Here is a 20356-nt window from a genome sequence, read left to right on the forward strand (position 1 = left end):
AAAAGTTTAAAAAATTAATTACAAGTTATATAGATATACTCTCTGTTTTTACTGTGATTCATTTACATATACACATGGACTCTGGCTATGAACTCAGAAATAAATGGTCTTGAAAATAAAAAAAACTAGTATTATATAGAATTTTCTACACATTCAAACTTCATTTTGTTTAAGTGACATCTGTCTATCAAGATATATTTCATTCATTAGGCATTTTATTTAAGAAGAGCTGAGTATATATACCCCACATCAGATGTTTTATTATAAATATTATGAAAAACCTGTTTCAAGCATCTTTAAAAATAAGAGAGCAAGAAATTAGTATCAATCAGTGTACTTGAAAAAATATTAAATACATAAAGGTAAAACATTAAATACATAAACTCTATATGCAAATACTAAAAAGTGAACTATAATGAAACACAATACAATCCATTTCAAATAACTGTCACTTTCATAGCATCAATGGAAGATATTATCCCCATTTATGGTACATTACTTTAACATGACGCTTGAAAGGATCAATTATGAGGTAGGCAAAGTCTTGGATATGAAGATTTGATGATGGATAATATGGCTTCTCATTATTCAGCTAAAAAAAGAAAAATAAGACTACTTTTTAATTTGGCTTTAAGAATTATTTTATTATTTATGAACGTAGGATGCCAATTCTAAAATATATTATCATTTCATATTACAAAATGTGCTGAGTGGCCATTTTCATGAAATGGAACACTCCTTCAAAAACAGCATCACATGTTTATACCATGTGATATAAAGCAGTTCAGCAGATTTGTATGAATCATGTGTGTAAAAGTGCGAGAATGAACAAGATGAAGATTTCACTTTGAATGTGGAAGTTGGCACCAGGTGCATTGGTGTGAGAATCTCAGAAACTGCAACCCTGTTGTGATTTTCATGCACAACTGCATCTTGTGCATATTGAGATGGGTCTGATAGCCATATAACATGTAGCCAACAGCAATCTGTGGTCAGAAACAGATCATTAATGCAAAAAGCCAACAGAGGCTGCAAAGCTTGTACTAATGATATTAAGAGTAGGAAACTGGCAGAATTACTTAACAAGTACAAGACAATGCTGAAAAAAAGCCATGAGTTAGGGTTGAATTTGAAAGTATCTGCAATTCTGCCCAGACACAATAGAAGGGAGTATATGATGAGAGGCTTGTCAATCAATTTAGCCCGGGAGAAATTGTGCAAGGCTCAAGGGGTAGAATTTTTCTCAGCCTGGTCTGTGCTCGTTAAGAGAGACTGACTGCTTCTACAGGGATGGGATACACTTAAATAGAAAGGATGCAAGAATATTTGCTAATGCTATCGAGGCAGAGTTAGGTGGGTAGGAAAACTGCTAGCTTGGGGGGGGATACACAAACTAATAGATTAACAGTAGCTGCTGGCAGAGGTAAAAGTGATTCTTGCACTACTTCTATTGAAATGCAATTGAGCAGCAGCCCGAAAAGCAAGGCAATGAGAATTTCCAGGACTGCTGGGAGTCATAGTGGAACAAGTAAATACATGGGCTGTGTTAGGGTAACTAAGAGTAGAAACAGGTGCATGTACACCAATGCTAGGAGTATAGTTAATAAATTCGATGAACTTGAAGTGCTAGTCAAGACATCAAAGGCAGATATTGTTGGGATATCAGAGACATGGTGTCACACAGACATAAGCAGTGCAGAACTGGAATTTGAAGAGTATAATGTGTACAGAAAGGATAGACAGGACAGGAAGGGAGGAGGTGTTATGCTGGTAGTTAACAAACACAAAATCTAAGGAAGTGCATCCAATTGATGTAGGTGGACAATACAATGTTGAGTCTGTTTGGTGTGACATAAGCACTGGGAAAGGAAAAAATGAGAATAGGTGTGTTTTATAGGCCTAATGAATCTGATGAGTATAATGAGCAATTGTGCAGAGAAATAGCGTGGGTCAGTAAATTAGAGTGTCTTATAATGGGGATTTTAATTTCCCAGATACTGACTGGAATTTGTGGGTTGGTCACTCACACACTAGCAAGGCTTTTGTGGCTTTACTGGATGATTATTTTCTACAGCAGCATTTTTGGGCGGCAACTAGAGGGAGTACTACTCTTGATCTGATTATCAGTAATGATTCTTCATACATCAAGAATCTGCAGATAAAGGAACCACTAGGTGGCAGTGATCACAGTGTGCTGTAGTGAGATTTACTCAAAGAGGTAACTACCATCAAGGGTAAAGGGAAGGGTTTTTTGCTTTCGTAAAGGTGACCATGGTGGTCTGAGACAGTATTTAAATTCTATACGGTGGAACCAACTGTTGATGTTACCAACAGCAAATTCGCAAATTCAAAATGGGAAGCATTCAAAGAATTAATCTTGGAATCTACTAGGCTTTTCATACCAACAAAGAAATATTGTTCAAGATTTAGGCCTAAATGGATGTCAGATGAACTAATGAGACATATGGCAGAGAAGAAAAATGCATGGGATACATATAAATTAACATGTGACACAGAAGCCTATGATAGATATAAACTGGTCTTTAACCAAGTTACAAAGGAGGTTAGGCAGGCAAAGGCAGATTATGAGAAATCTTTGGCAAAGGATGCAAAGAAAAACAGCAAAGAGTTTTTTACTTATGTAAACTCTAGAAGGAAGGGGATGAATCAGATTGGTCCACTTGATATCGATGGTTCAACTGTTGATGATCCTGCTCAGGTAGCTAACAAACTAAATGAATATTTTGCATCGAGATTCACACATGAGGAGTTATTCAGCGAGGGGAATGCCAGAGGTGTATTCAACTCTGGCAGTAAGCTAGATAATCTTGTAATAACTGAGAGTAAAGTGGAGGAGAAATTGTTGAAGATAAACACAAGAAAGACACCTGGGGTGTATGGAATCTATCCAGTTATATTAAAGGAGGTGGCAAAGGAAGTAAGCAAACCATTAGCCATAATTATGAGAGCTTCCCTGGACACAGGGGAGGTACCCATTGACTGGAGATGTGCAAATGTGACCCCAATCCACAAAGGAGGATCAAAGGGGGAGACAGATAATTACAGACCTGTTAGTTCAATTTGAAAATTGTAGATCTCTTAAAGTACCATTTATAACTGACACAATATAATAGCGGAGCTTAACCTGTAGACCTGTTAGTTTAACTTCTGTTCCGTGGAAAATAATGGAGGCACTGGTTAAAGAAGCATTGCAGGATCATCTAGACAAGACTTCAGTTATATCTTAGACAGAGCATGGGTTTGTTAAGGGGAAGTCTTGTTTGACTAATTTGATTGGATACTATGATGTAGTCACAAAAGAACTGGATGCAGGGAATAACTTTGATATTATATATTTGGATCTTAGAAAGGCTTTTGATACTGTTGCACATGGAAGACTGCTGCATAAATTGGAGCAGTGTGGCATTGGAGGCAAATTGCTGCTATGGATAAAGGGATGGTTGAGTGGAAGAAGACAAAAAGTGGTAATCAATGGACACTACTCTTTGTGGACTAATGTTATTAGTGGATCCCTCGAGGTTCAGTGTTGGGTCCATTGTTGTTTTATGTATTTATAAATGATATTGATGATGGTATATCAGGCTTAATGTCCTTGTTGGCAGATGACACGAAGGTTGGCAGGGTTGTTAATGACACTAACGATAGTACACTGCTGCAACAGGATCTAGAAAAGTTGAGCAGATGGGCTGAGAGGTGGCAAATGAAGTTTAACACTGACAAATGTAAAGTAGTACATATGGGAAGCAGTAATTCCAGAGTAAAGTATCAGCTCTGTGGTACCACACTGACAGTGGTAGAGAATAAAAAGGAACTCGGGGTAATGGTGCAGGCAGATATGAAGTTTTCTGAGGAGTTCAGACAGTCTGCAAGACTAGCTCATGGTGTCTTGTCAATGATATACAGGAATTTTTATAGCAGGAATAAGGAGGTGATTATCCCCTTGTATAAGGAAATGGTCAGGCCACACCTTGAGTACTGTATACAGGTCTGGAGGCCTCATTTTAAGAAGGATATAGAGCTGTTGGAACAAGTACAGAGAAGGGCAACAAGATTAGTGAATGGAAAAAAGGGTTGCTCTTACGAAGAAAGGCTTAAGTTTTGCAAATTACAGTGTCTGGAGACTAAGCACCTGTGAGGTGATCTGACTGAGGTGTATAAAGCCTTGAATTGTTTGAGCATGCTCAATGGATGGGATTCAGAATAATCACCTGAGAGAGCATAAATTCAAATTGAGGAAAGATGGTTGTAGGATAGATGTGTGGAAGTTTGCCTTTAGCCAGCAGGTGATTGATTGCTGGAACAAACTTCAATCTGTCGTTGTAGAAGTTGATAGCTTAAATAGATTCAAGGCAGAAGTTGACAAACATTTGGAGCGAGTGGATGGGTGATGCTAATGCTAATGGTTACAGAAAGACTACAGTCAGTCAAATAACAATCCATTAAAATAGTGGTAACCAAAGAGGCATTTCAGAAAACTTTTAATATGATTATTTTCTTTTACTTTTTTACTTGTGTTATTTCAAAAAATACTCAATAAAATGAATTGTAATAATGATCTTATATATATAATCATTAGATAAATCATTAGAACCACCCATCTCCACAAGTGGATGCTATTTGTTATTTGGTTTTTTTTTTTAGGGGCATTAGCAACTAAGGCCATATTGCTCCAGGAATATGCAGTGGTCATTCTCTGACCTTTCCGCATCCTCCGTATTTGGCGGTGATGGGATCGAACCCCGGTCTAATCAAGAAGCGTGTATTACGCACTGCTGCTCCTTCCCACCTGGCTACAGAGGTGCCTACAAGTGGATGCATCCCACAGCATCTAGGAGTGATGTCATCAACTGGCGAAACATATATAGCAATGGCATGGGTAGTGCCTGTCAGCTCATCAGTATGAAGCCTGAGCAATAGGGAAAGGGAAGGAGCTGATGGAGTTTGAATGGAGAATTATTTGCATCACTAGGAAGGCAAGGATCATCATCCTTGCAACTACAGGCATTGTTGTTCCAGCTCCATCATGCTGATGGATGGGTGCATATTCAATGGCTGTTCAAGAGCAGTCATAGTGAAGGTGTGGTGGTAATGGTCCTAAGAAGGGGACACAACCACCCAACATGCCAAGATGGGGGAAACCACCACTGGTTGACACGTTAAGATGAATGGCAGTTGGCACATGCTGTCTGAGACAACAGATGACTAGTGATCCCTCAATTAACAGCAGACTACAATCAGGGCACGTTTCCATGTACACCATCCAGCAGACACTCTTGTGGATAGGCTTATGCATTAGGCAACCTGTTCATTTGCCCATGTTGACTGAGTGCCATTGACAGTTCTGCCTCTATTATGCAAAAGAGCACTGTTCCTAGACATTGAGTGACTGGAAAAAGAGTCACCTGGTCAGATGAATCAAGGTTCCAGCTCGATCATGCTGATGGATGGGTGCATATTCAATGGCAAGCAGGTGAACAATTAGACTTCACAGTTTTGGACAAAGGTGGCCAAATAGAACTTATCCAGATAGCACTTGATTCTTTCAATGAGCGTGTGCTCTGTATCACAAGGTTTGCACCATGCAGGAATGGTTTGAAGCACTTTGTGTGCAATTTTGTGTCACCTGGCTGCCAAATTCCCCCGTTGATCCCATCAAACGTTTGTGTGATGCAGTGGAATGCAGCATTCACCAGTCCACACCAGTGCCTTGATTCATTGCTAAACTCCAGGACATCCTTCTGTCAGGGTACCTGAGGATACCTCCCATTGTCTCATGGAGTTGATGCCATGCAGATGCAAGTGGTCATCACGGCAAAAGGCAGTCCAACATGCATTTAGGTAGGTGGTCATATTATATATATATATATATATAATGTGTCATACCTTGTCGTGGATGGAGTATCACAACTGATAAACAAACCAAGTTCCATTCCTACCAGCAAAAACCATATAGTTACATTGGGCTCAGGAATGCTGATATTAAACAGTGGAGGACGAAAGAAACATTGCCTGGTCTGACTAATCTAGGTTCCAAATGTTTCATGATGATAGGAAAACCAGAATATGGAAATAGCAAGAGAGAATGGACCCATCCTGTCTGTGTCCGCAACAAAGGCTCATGGTAGCAGTGTAATGGTGTGGGAAGTGTTTGCATGGTGCAGATTTGGTCCCTTTGATGGGTGCCCAATGTACATGATTTGCACCACTAATATTTCCTCAATGCAATCAGCCTGTGACAAGGGAGGAACTGGGTACATGATGTGGGAGGAAAGTTGACTCCCTCATAATCTGAAACCTAAATTCAATTGAACAGACAATCAATTAGCAGAAAAGGAAAAATGGAAAAATAATATATTCCCCCTCCAGTGGCGGACTGGTCAGGGTGTCAGCTTGCCCGATGTCAAGTGGGCCCCCTTGCAATAACATTAGACAATATGTTTAAAATGTTAATGACCTTTTAGTAGCTTGAAAATATAATAGAAGTTCCAATATTATTACTGTATGCAACAAAAATTTACATTGTATTACTATTTTAATAAAAAAAATTTAATAAAATCATTTTTATTAAAGGATGGGCCCCCTTTGTCTCCTGGCAACCAATATTTTTAGACCCAGTCCGCCACTGGCCCCCTCCACATATACATAAAAAATATGGACAAATCAAAGTTAATTAATACTTAAGTGTCCGTAGATATAAAGTTCGTAAGTTCCCGCCTTTGTGATACGATAGTTATATACCGTACTAGATAGCATTAGTTGAACTTCGTTAGCAGTTAAATTGTACTTTTAAATAAATACATATAACGACTTAGATTACAAACATAACATAACATAATTAATTATATTTAACATAATTAATAACATAACATAATTAATTATAATTAATTAATAAAATCATGACTCAGACCAGAGCAGCAAAGCAAAAGGCTCAAGCTAATGGAAGTGCTGTGGCTCAGAGCAGAACTGAGGGGGGGGGGGGCAGTTGTCCTCTGACTCACAGCCTTATAAAATGCACTGTTTGCTTGATGTTTGCAGAGCAATCGGGTACGGGACATGATACTGCCATGGGGGATGTCTTTGTGTGTGCGCAATGCAAGGAGTGTATCGACTCAGCGTTCTTGTGGGCCTATATGAGAGCTTGAAGGACAGGGTGGATGCCCTCGAAGAAACTAAATTGAGGGGCCCATCAAGCTCTCAGCTGCCCACATCAACGCCAGAGCTTGCACTTGGGCATCACGTGACACAGAGGCAACCCCCAAGGCAGAATGCGCTGGTCCCGAAGGAACTAGTAGTTGTTGGTGACTCTATTGTCAGGGAAACGGGGATAGGTGGAACAGGACCAGGGTATGTCTGCCAGGGGCAAAGGTTTATGACGTTGTAGAGCGAATATCATCTTTTAAGGGCACAAAAGGTGATATAGTTGTACACGTTGGCACTAATGATATTAAGAGTAGGAGACCGGCAGAATTACTTAACAAGTACAGGTCACTGTTGAACAAAAGCCGAGAATTAGGGTTGAATTTGAAAGTGTCTGCAATTCTGCCCAGACACGATAGGAGGGAGTATGATGAGAGCCTTGTCAATCAATTCGGCCCTGGAAAGATTATGCAAGGCTCAAGGGGTAGAATTTTTTTCAGCCTGGACTGTACTTGTTAACAGGAGAGATTGCTTCTACAGGGATGGGATACACTTAAATAGAAAGGGTGCAAGAATATTTGCTGATGCTATCGAGGCAGTGTTAGGTGGGTCGGAAAACTGCTAGCTTGGGGGGAGACAAAGACCAATAGATTGACAGTAGCCACTGGCAGAGGTGAAAGAGATTCTTGCACTGCTTCTATTAGAATGAGCAGAAGCCTGAAAAACAAGATCAAGATGCATGATATTTCAGAGACTGCTGGGAGCCATTGCGGTACAAGTAAACACATGGGTTGTGTTAGGGTAGCTAAGAATAGAAACAGGTGCAGGTATACTTGCGTGTACACCAATGCTAGGAGTTTAGTAAACAAATTTGATGAATTTGAGGTATTGCTCAAAACATCAAAGGCAGATATTGTTGGGATATCAGAGACGTGGTGTCACACAGATATAAGGGATGCAGAACTGGAATTTGGGGAGTACAACATCTACAGAAAGGATAGACAGGATAGGAAGGGGGGAGGGGTTATGCTATTAGTTAAGAAACACATAAAAACCAAGGAAGTGAAGCCAGTCGACATCGCTGGACAGTGCAGTGTTGAGTCAGTTTGGTGTGACATAAGCATTGGGAGATCAAAATTGAGAGTAGGAGTGTGCTATAGGCCTAATGACTCTGATGAGTATAATAAGAAACTGTACAGGGAAATAGAGTGGGGCAGTAAATCAGAGAGTCTTATAATGGGAGATTTTAATTTCGCAGATATTGACTGGAATTTGGGGGTTGGTCACTCACACACTAGCAGGGCTTTTGTGGATTTATTGGATGATTGTTTTCTACATCAGCATGTTCGGGAGGCAACTAGAGGGAGTAATACTCTTGATTTGATTATCAGCAGTGATTCTTCATGCATTAAGAATCTGCAGATAAATGAACCACTAGGTGGCAGTGATCACAGTGTGCTGAAGTGGGATTTACTCAAAGAGGTAACTACCATTAGGGGTAAAGGGAAGGGTTATTGCTTCCGTAAAGGCGACTACGATGGGCTGAGACAGTATTTAAATTCTATACAGTGGGACCAACTGATGATGTTACCAACAGCAAATTCAAAATGGGAAGCATTCAAAGAACGTACCTTGGAAGCTACTAGGCTTTACATACCAACTAAGAAATATTGTTCAAGGTTTAGGCCAAAATGGATGTCAGATGAACTAATGAGGCATATGGCAGAGAAGAAAAATGCATGGGATACTTACAAATTAACACATGACACAGAAGCCTATGATAGATACAAGTTGATATGCAACCAAGTTACAAAGGAGGTTAGGCAGGCGAAGGCAGATTACGAGAAATCCTTGGCAAGGGATGCAAAGAAAAACAGCAAAGAGTTCTTTACTTATGTAAACTCTAGAAGGAAGGGGATGAATCAGATTGGTCCACTTGATATTGATGGGTCAACTGTTGATGATCCTGCTCAGGCAGCTAACAAACTAAATGAATATTTTGCATCGACATTCACACATGAGGAGTTATTCAGCGAGAGGAATGCCAGAGGTGTATTCAACTCTAGCAGTAAGATACAGAATCTTGAAATAACTGGGAGTAAAGTGGAGGAGAAATTGTTGAAGATAAACACAAGAAAGGCACCCGGGGTGGATGGGATCTATCCAGTTATATTAAAGGAGGCAGCAAAGGAAGTAAGCAAACCCTTAGCCATAATTATGAGAGCTTCCTTGGACTCGGGGGAGGTACCCATAGACTGGAAATGTGCAAATGTAACCCCAATTCACAAAGGAGGATCAAAGGCTGACACAAGTAATTATAGACCTGTGAGCTTAACTTCTGTTCTAGGAAAATTAATGGAGGCACTGGTTAAAGAAGCACTGCAGGATCATTTAGACAAGACTTCAGTTATAGCTCGGACACAGCATGGTTTTGTTAAGGGGAAGTCTTGCCTGACCAATTTGATTGGATACTATGATGCAGTCACAAAAGAACTTAATGCAGGGAATAGCTTTGATATTATATACTTGGATCTTAGAAAGGCTTTTGATACTGTTGCACATGGAAGACTGCTACACAAATTGGAGCAGTGTGACATTGGAGGCAAATTGCTGCTATGGATAAAGGGGTGGTTGAGGGGGGAGAAGACAGAGAGTGGTAATCAATGGACACTGCTCATCGTGGACTAATGTTATTAGTGGAGTCCCTTGGGGCTCAGTGTTGGGTCCATTATTGTTTTCTGTATTTATAAATGATATTGATGATGGTATATCAAGCTTAATGTCCAAGTTTGCAGACGATACAAAGGTTGGCAGGGTTGTCAAGGACACTACTGACACTATGCTGCTGCAACAGGATCTGGAAAGGTTGAGCAGATGGGCTGAGAGGTGGCAAATGAAGTTTAACATTGACAAATGTAAAGTACTACACATGGGAAACAGCAACCTCAGAGCAACGTATCAACTCTGTGGTACTACACTGACAGTGGTAGAGAATGAAAGGGACTTGGGGGTGGTTGTGCAGGCAGATATGAAGTTCTCTGAGCAGTGCAGACGGGCTGCAAGAGTAGCTCATGGAGTATTGTCAATGATATACAGGAATTTTCCCAGCAGGGATAAGGAGGTGATTATTCCCTTGTATAAGGCAATGGTCAGGCCACACCTAGAGTACTGTATACAGGTCTGGAGGCCTCATTTCAAGAAGGATGTAGAGCTGCTGGAACGAGTACAGAGGAGGGCAACAAGATTAGTGAATGGAACAAAGGGGTGCTCTTACGAAGAAAGGCTTAAGTTTTGCAAATTACAGTGTCTGGAGACTAGGCACCAGCGAGGTGATCTGATAGAGGTGTATAAAGCCTTGAATGGTTTGAGCATGCTCAATGCTGATGGGATTCTTCCTCTAGCTCAGAATAATCACCTGAGAGGGCATAAATTCAAATTGAGGAAAGACAGAGGTAGGATAGACGTGCGGAAATTTGCCTTTAGCCAGCGGGTGGTTGGTTGGTGGAACAGACTTCATCCTTTGTCGTGGAGGTTGATAGCCTAAATAAGTTTAAGGCTCAGCTGGACAGGTATTTTGAATGAACAGAGGGGTGAAGTGGAAGTGGGGGTTTTTTTTTTTTTTTTTGGTTGATGCTGCATAAGCTTGTTTTCTTGCATCAAATGCCTCTACTAATGCTAATGCTAAATATTTTATCTTGAATTGGGCAGCAATCTAATTCTCATTAATAAATTCTCTATAAAAAAAAATTATGCTACTCTACCTTGTTTTTAACTTTTTTTTATTACAATATTCACATTTCAAATTGAAACACTCATTTACTGAAGCTGATGACAAGTTTTCAGGCTGACTGTGAAAAATCACTCGTTGGCATAATGAAATTATCTTCAACTACAAATTCATTTCATTATATAAGGTGTATACCCTGTATGTTTATCAATATCTATACAGTGGGATCAACTGATGATGTTACCAAATGGTGATTTTTCTAAATGGGAAGCCTTCAGGAACTTAAACTTGGAGGCTAATAGGCTTTTCATACCAACTAAGAAATACTGTTCAAGGTTCAGGCCTAAATGGATGTTGGATGAATTAATGAGGCTTGTGGCAGAAAAGAAAAATGCACGGGATGCATATAAATTATCAGGCAACACAGAAGCCTACGGCAGATATAAGCTAGTCTGTAATCAAGTCACAAAGGAGGTTAGGCAGGCAAAGCCAGATTATGAGAAATCTTTGGCAAAGGATTAAAAGAGTTCTTTAATTATGTGAACTCTAGAAGGACAGGGATGAATCAGATTGGTCCACTTAACATAGATGATTCAACTATTGATGAATCTTGCTCAAGTAGCTGATAAACTGAATGAGTATTTTGCATCTACATTCACACATGAGGAGTTATTCAAGGAGGGGAATGCCAGAAGTTTATCAAACTGTAAAAGAGAGATAAGTAATTTTGTAATAACTGAGAGCAAAGTGGAGGAGAAATTGTTGAAGTTAAACATAAAAAAGGCAGATGGAATCTATCCAATTATAATGAAGGAGGCAGCAAGGGAAGTAAGAAAACCCTTAGACATAATTATGAAAGAATCCTTAGAGCCAGGGGAGGTCCCTATGGACTGGAGATGAGCAAATGTATCCCCAATTCACAAAGGGGGTTCAAAGGGGGATACAAATAATTATAGACCTGTTAGTTTAATGTCTGTTCTAGGGAAAATAATGGAGTCACTGGTTAGGGAGGTGATACAGGATCACCTAGACAAGACAGCAGTAATAGTTCAGACACAGCATGGGTTTGTAAAGGGGAAGTCTTGTCTGACCAATTTGATTGGATACTACGATGTGGTCACAAAGGAACTGGATGCAAAAAATAATTTTTATATCATGTACTTGGATTTCAAGAAAGCTTAGGATACTGTTGCACATGGAAGACTGCTGTGCAAATTGGAGCAGTATGGCATTAAGGGCAAGTTACTGCAATGGATAAAGGGATGGTTGAGTGGGAGAAGGCAGAGAGTGGTAATCAATGGACACTGCTCTACGTGGACTAATGTTATTAGCAGAGTCCCCCAGGGTTCAGTGCTGGGCCCATTGTTGTTTTGTGTATTTATCAATGATATTGATGAAGGTATATCAGGCTTAATGTCCAAGTTTGCAGATGATACAAAGGTTGGCAAGGCTGTTAATGACAGTAAAGACAGTATGCCACTGCAACAGGATCTAGAAAAGTTAGGCAGATGGGCTGAGAAGTGGCAACTGAAGTTTAACATTGAAAAATGAAAAGTACTTCATATGGGTAGCAGTAACCCAAGAGAAATGTACCAACCGTGTGGTACTACACCCAGGGAGGTAGAGAATGAAAAAGACCTGGGGGTAATTGTGTAGACAGATATGAAGTTCTCTGAGCAGTACAGATGGGTTGCCAGAGCAGATCATGGAGTTTTGTCAATGATACAAAGGAATTTTGCTAACAGAGACAGGGAGGTGATTATCCCTTTGTATAGTGCAATGGTCAGGCCACACCTTGGGTACTGTGTACAGGTCTGGAGGCCTCATTTTAGGAAGGATGTTGAGTTGCTAGAACGAGTGCAGAGAAGGGAAACAAGATTTGTGAGAGGAACAAAGAGGTGCGCTTACCAAGAAAGGCTTAAGTTCTGCAAGTTGCAACATCTGGAGACTAGGCACTTGCAAGGTGATCTGATCGAGGTGGAGGTGTATAAGGCCTTGAATGGTTTGAGGGGGCTCAGTGCTGATGGGATACTTCTGCTTGCTCGGATTAAGAACCTGAGGGGGCATAGATTCGAATTGAGGAAAGGCAGTTGTAGAATAGATGTGTGGAAGTTTGCCTTTAGCCAGCGGGTAGTTGATTGCTGGAACAGACTTCCATCTGTTGTTGTGGAAGTTGAAAGCTTAAATAAATTTAAGGCTGAACTAAACAAACATTCAGAGTGACCGGATGTTTTTTTTTTTTTTTTTTTTTTTTTTTTTGGCTGATGCTGTATAATCTTGCTTTTTTTCATCATATGCCTCAACTAATGCTCATTATTATTATTATTATTATTATTAGCCATATGGTGCAAGGAAGCCTGAGGCTTATGCTGCACCAACCAAAAAAAAAATCCAGAGTTACCCTGAGAGAGAGAGAGAAGTAGAAAGGAATCACCAAGAAAGAGAAGAATGATGATATCCAGCTCAGAACCCTGGGTGTGCCATGCCCATACTCACCAGATGTGAGCCCCTTGTGCTAATATACCAATCGCACAAAAAAAATTAAGATTTTATAAGCTGTAGATAATGGTGGTGTGAGTTATAAGACCAACATCACTAAACAGTTTGGCATTCCTAACAGTACACTGTTCACCATTTTGAAATATCAAAAAAAAATACATTGAAAGCTTGGAGAAATCTGCTTCCCTAATTAGGATCAAAGCATGAAAGATGAAGTATCCAAATTAAGTAAATGGCCTATATATAGTCACTGTTGAGTACCTGAAATCTAATATGGCATCAGTTATTCAGCCACTCAATCGAAGTATAATCCAGCTTTGAAGAAAACTATCAAAGAATCCTATTAAAAAAACTGTTCTTTGTCTCAAAAGCAAAACACAAATCAATGTGCTGCAAGCAATGTATTTATGTGTTTCATCAACCTCATGGCGATGAGGTTGATGAAAAGTGATCACAACTGCTTCAAAAGTGATACAACAAATGAAACTTGGATGCTTCTTCCTCTATTAATTGCAAAGAACAAACCAATAATAGTGAAGAAATTTTTGACGAGGTGTGTCATCACCTAAACTTAGAGGGAAATGTGTTTTGAAGACTAGGCTGAAGTGGATGCAGACACTTCATGTTTCAGAATATGCACAAAAGGAAGAGGAACTCATTGCAGGCATAATGGAACCTGAAATTTGTGGTGAAGAACATTCTATGGCTGAGCAAGCTTTATTGAAGGATTTTCATCAAGGATTAGAACTTACACATTGTTTTTTTTTTTTGAGTGCAGCCTAAATGTGAAAGTGAATTAACTGCTCTCCTGATCCTTCATAATTTTGTTTCAAAACATGCTCTGCCACTGTTTATTTTGACAGTACATTTTGACAGATTATTTTAAAGTTTGGAACTAATTCCTGTCTGTGGTTAGCCCTTAATATATACCAGAGGTTCCTAAACTTTTTTTATTTTTAGCCCCCTTAAAATTTTTCATAAATTTCACATGATCCCCAAGTTCCAGAACAAGTGCAAATAAACAGATTTGACCTAAAATTTAGCTATGGATAGACACTTTTTTAATATATAGTTCCAAAATTATTCTTAGAAAAATAAAATACAAATAATAGAAATAAATAAAAATGCTTCATACCTGGATTAGTGGCATGGTTTGTCCATATTTCATTAAAAATGTACTTCATGAAAACAAGTTCCCTTTCCCTTAAACCAAGTGTGCTCCTTGAGGGAGGGCATGCCTCACACTTTGAGAACCTCTGATATATACATATATATATATATATATATATATATATATATATATATATAGATACTAATGTACATAGTAATTACTGAATATACATAATTTACAAATTAATCTTACTAAATAAAACAATCAATGCAAAATTCACAATCTTAATTTTCTTGTTTAATACCTAGTACATATTCTGAATTAGATTACACTACAGTATTAGTAAAGATTATACTATTGTATTAGTAAAATTACATCACATGTTTAAACTTTTCTTTGTTCTTTTGCTGATTTTATGACCTGTCAACATAACAACCAGTTTCTCATTCCCTAGAGGGATTGCTATAAACAGCTTCAACTGTATTACTTTCTCTAAACTGAAAAAACTAGGTAGATTTTCTCCTTTGATTTAAGCATTGCTTTTCCTTCCAAATGGCTATTGACTCTATACAAATCTGCCCTAACATGGACTTACTGTTTCCACATCTGGAGAGGTGTCCACAAAATGTCTCTTAAACTCCTAGCCTCTCCAAAAGCTGTTTGTTAGGTTAATTAATGATTCCTTACTCTACTATTCAGTTTCTGGTGTATCTTTTCTACATATATTTCCACAGGCACTATTCTTCTGAATAGTGCCTGTGGAAATATCTGTAGAAAAGGTACACCAGAAATACTGTAGAAAAGATACATCTCATTCTTCTGCAAATAGATGTTGACTAGTTGAGGCATGTTCAAACCAGTTTGAACATGCCTAAACTTGTCAACATATATTCACATTTCAACCTAACAAACTCCCAAACTAACTTTTTTTCCTCTTCTTCATTTATCCCCTTCTGTTCTTTGAAACAACCTTCCTTCATATATATTTCCTGAAAATTACAATCCATCAAAATTTAACTCCATTATTAACAAATATTGTCTGTCTTCTCAACCTTCATCCCATATATGGGATGAAGGTTGAGAAGAATACAACAGGTTTTTAATATCCTTCATGTTTAGAGTCACCATTAAAAATTGGCATTAAAAATAATCATTACAAAATTTCATTAAAAAAATTGAAAGAGAAATTTCATTTTAAAATCTTATTCATTTTTTACTCTGAAATCTCAAACCCACTCACCCCAAACATCCCCATATAATATGACCAGAACAGTAACAGATGGACAAACAATGTAATTCTGTTCCTCTGACTTGGTGTTTCCACTTGTCACCCATGTGGGTATGAGGTTTTGGTTCAAGTTTCATCACAGCTTGGTGGAATTTCTAAAGTTTATTTTGGCTCTAGTTAACTGATCTCTGGCAGGAGAATAAGGTTCCTTACCCCCATGAATTATGCTGGGTTTTTCTGCTCCTGCAACATGCAAATAAGCCCAAGCACACATTTTTATTGAATATCGAAATTATAGCTTAAGTTGCTGATGCACCTCAAAACCAATGACAGAAAGTAATTCTGTTTTCAAATCATGACAAGTAATTTTCAGAAAACTTTCAGGAGGAAAAGGATGGAGGAGTTTATGCTCCAGAGGTTGTATAACTATCCTTTCTGGATAACTGAGATGATGCATGCAATATCTTTAACCTGTTGTCAAAAGAGAGATAATAGACAACTAAAGAAACAGCTTTCTTCTTTGATAGATAACCACAAATTAATCAGAGATAAATGCAATTGAGTGAACTAGTCAAAGTTCTTAAAAAGGTTATGAAAATAATGGTAACTAAATGAATTTTAATACGGTAAAAAAAGCTTTCAGGGTGATGAACCCCTTCTTCAGCAAGTACATACAAACAGAAATGTAAACATAACATAAAACATTAGGAATTGAATAAACTAAATAAGCAGTGCATGCTCAGATTGCTGGGAGAGTGTACACATAAACGTGATTGTATTCAATCACTTACTATGTCAGATCAAGTGATCGTTGTTGGTACCTGGTGCATATATGGGATGATTGCCAGCGTTTATCATGCTTTAACACTACAGACGCCATAACTGGGTGTAGTCTTGTATCTCTAATGCGATTTAATTCTTTGTGACAGCTAGATATGTTTAGGGACTCTAACCATAGGCAGTGACAATAATGCCGAGATTGGTCGATCACCTCAATCACAGCTGGGATTGAGGTCATGTTGAGCTGACCAGAAATGCTCTGCAATTGCAGAGTGTGCAGAGTCACCTAGGCGGATGGACCTATCATGTTCCATGAAGCAGTCCTGGAGTTGCCTGGAGCTTTTCCCCACATAGCAGCTGCCACCCATCGCCCCTCTCTTACACAGCAGTATTGTATACTGGATCACTTGCCATGAGTGTGGCAGCTGCTATTGAGGGAAAGCTCCAGACAACTCCAGGACCACCTTGCAGAACACGATAGGTCCATCTGCCTAGGTGACTCTGTGCACTCTGCAATCGCAGAGTCTGGTCAACTCAACATGACCTCAATCCAAGCCGTGACAGCAAGGTGAGCGACCAACTCAGCACTACTATCACTGCCTATGGTTAGAGTCCCTTAAACATATCTAGCTGTCACAAAGTTTTAAATCACATTAGAGGTACAAGACTACACCCAATTTTGGAGTCTAGTGTTAAAGCACAACAAATGCTGGCAGTCATCTCATATATGCACCGGGTACCAACAACAATCACCCGATCTGACAAAGTAAGTGATTGAACACTCTCACGTTCATGTGCACACTTTCCCAGCAATCTGAGCATGCACTGCTTATTTAGTTTATTCCATTCCTAACATTTTATGTTATGTTTATATTTCTGTGTATATGTACTTGCTGAGGAAGGGGTTCGTTAGCCCGAAAGCTTCTTTACCGTATTAAAATTCATTTAGTCACCATATCCACTAGTTCTACTGTATTCTTCTTTTGCAAAATTATGGAAATCAGTGCCACAGGGCCATTCTCTTTTATAAGTAACAAAGTCATATACTATACAGATGAAATAACCATTTTGATATCATGAATGAAATAGATTTTGCTTTAATTTTCATATCATTATTTTGAACAGAGGGTGATTTGGTGAATATTCCACACATAAAATGCAATTCAATAATTTAATGAGGTGGGGAAAACTATCCAATAAAAGCAGTTTTCTCCTCCCATGAAATTTAGAGATGAAAAAATTTGGAATAATATACTGATGAACAGCATTTAAGAATGCACAATAGCAGAAGTTAAAAATTTAACTAAAAAAAATTAAAATGTTTAACATTTTCAGACAGAAGACTGATGGAAGCATTGTGGATAAAATAAAAAAAAAATCTTTATAAGAGATTTTCCCACCAGGGCAGACTAGACCAGAAGCTTTACATAAAAGATAGGTTTTTGGGATTATGAAACCAGTTTAAGGATAGATATACATTTAATATATACTGATAAAGTAAGATCTGTCTTAAGAGTAACTAAGTTGATGTACACAGCAAACTGTCTTCAACTTCATCATATTAATCTTCTGTCTGAAAAAGTATTATATAACTATATATGACTTTTATTGCCCACTCAAAAATGTTCAGCACAAGATGGCATTAAGAAAAGATTACTTACATATGCTATAATCTTCAGTACTATGGATGTAGGATGGATTTCCTTAGTCTTGGAATCTCTTTGAACACTAAAAACATTATAATGCATATGTCTTGTAGTGTTATTATTTAAATGCTCATAATATAAATTTGATATATGCATGTGCTAATTAGGTATCAGTTGGCTTCTGTATGCTCAAAACCAGGGGTCCCCAAACTACGGCCCACGGAACAGATCTGGCCTGCAGATATTTCAATTAGATCATAAAAATTAATGTTTATATTAGATCACAATAAAATTTATGAAAAACACATTTTACAGATTATTTTAACATTCATCAGTTGATTAATAGTGTTGATTAATCAATCTAATGATACACTGAATATAATATTTAAAAATGAAAATCTAATTCAATTTTATTCAACATTATCTGAGTTAGATTATCCAAAAATTTTAAATTTTCCAAGAAAGGTTATATCAATTTTCAGAAATATATGTATATGTGAATAGACTTTTTCAAAAATGAAATATGTAAAATCAAAAATACGATCACATCTCACTGACCCGCATTTACATGACTTTTTAAGAATTGGAACTAATACTTTAAAACCCGATATTAAGAAACTTAGTCGCACTCTACAACCACATTCAATGCATTAATTATAATTTTGTTGTATTGCTAACTGTATTTTTGTGATTAGTACAATAAATAAGTAATAATTAAAATTTGATATAAACAATCTAGTATATTTTATGTTACGTATCCATAGATTTATTTTTGAATCTGTAGATATAGAAATCATAGGTAGGTATAAATTTGTTTCTCTGCATAACTTTAATGTTATGCAGAGAATACGGTTTTCAGTGTAATTAGTAATTTTCTCTGGCCAGCCAAATATTATAAAAATTCACATGTGGCCCACCTCTCTAGAAGTTTGGGGACCCCTGCTCAAAACAAAAATCTGAGATATGAACACTATCATCAAAAATAGAAATCATAACTTACCTTACAAGATCTTTATACAAGTTTTTAGTTACATCTAAATAAGGCTGAATGTTATCCTCATACTGACAAAGCTCTCCTCCAAGACAAAGATGTTGAAACACCCTAAAAAGAAACTCCTTCCTGTCCTCATAACTGAAAAGATCATAAGAGTCAGACTCATCTAGCAGCAAAATCTACAGAAAATTAAGAAAAGAATTATAAGTTTTCATGTATGTGTACAAAATTTCTATCACATATTATAATCAAAATGGTTGGTACAAAATAAAACCAGAAATAACACACCCTGTCTACCCTTTAAAAAGCAAATGATCATCAAATACAATGATATATTTTTTAGCCTCACTCCAAAAAAATGAAGAAACTAGAGAAATCAGAACTGAAAGTATACAATTCTACTCCTTACTTGGCAGTAGAAATTAACCACTATATAAATACAGTGGTTAATTTTTTAAGCCTTTCAAAAAAAAAAAAATGTTTCTTCCTAAACCCATTCATATCTTTCAAAGACAGCTTGAAGTTTGCAAAAGTACACCTTTTTAATTGCAGTGATACTGCACACAATTTGGAAAAAAGGTTATAACAGTAATTTTATGGCTTCTAGTTCTAATTTCATCTTATAATGAAGCCCACTTTTGCTTTAGCAGGAACCTAGTCATGCAGAATCCCTCAGAAAACATTCACAGAAAGTAATTTATTTATTCCTATATTCTAAAATCTATCTTAAGGAAGGATTTACCTTAAGAGAGTAACACATGTTTGTTACATCACATAAACTTACAATCCAGACAAAGTAGACTCTGTTCTTCATAATTCCTTTAAGGACTGGGGAAAACAGTTTATTATTATAAATCATCTCATGTTTCCTGTGGAAGAGTGGTAATGCGAGTTCTTTCCTAATGAAAGAACCCACATTACCACTATACTACAACTATTATGGTAAGGTTGTTAGACAAGTAGAGGTATTAATATTACTATTAATAGTGACAAATAATGCAAGAAATCAAGCATATACAGCATTAGCCAAAAAAATAAGAAATCCCATTTAACCTAAATCCTCTCCAATAGTTTGTCTGGTTCTTTCTTGAATTTATTCAAACTACTCCCTTCCGCCTTTCACAACAACAGATGGAAGCTTGTTTCAGCAACCAACCACCCATTGGCTAAAGGCAAACTTCCGCACATCTATTCTGCAACAAATCCTTCCTCA

The 20356-nt window shown here is 37.7% G+C and overlaps 1 protein-coding gene across 1 annotated transcript in view; it reads right to left on the reverse strand.

Annotated features, from left to right (window-relative positions):
• Positions 1-471: 471 nt before the first annotated feature.
• The window catches only part of LOC150084284 (cilia- and flagella-associated protein 300-like), a 39972-nt gene continuing 20087 nt past the window's right edge, over positions 472-20356 (reverse strand). The window contains exons 4-6 of the mRNA XM_090376172.1: positions 19150-19322; positions 18165-18231; positions 472-592 (exon numbers count right to left, since the gene is read on the reverse strand). Coding sequence (XP_090232298.1) covers positions 476-592; positions 18165-18231; positions 19150-19322 — 357 coding nt within the window. The 3' untranslated portion in view covers positions 472-475. The remainder of the gene's footprint in view (positions 593-18164; positions 18232-19149; positions 19323-20356) is intronic.

Source organism: Mastigoproctus giganteus, chromosome 6, assembly GCF_048544385.1.
Source record: "Mastigoproctus giganteus isolate SK-2022 chromosome 6, ASM4854438v1, whole genome shotgun sequence".
NCBI classification, from domain to species: domain Eukaryota; kingdom Metazoa; phylum Arthropoda; class Arachnida; order Uropygi; family Thelyphonidae; genus Mastigoproctus; species Mastigoproctus giganteus.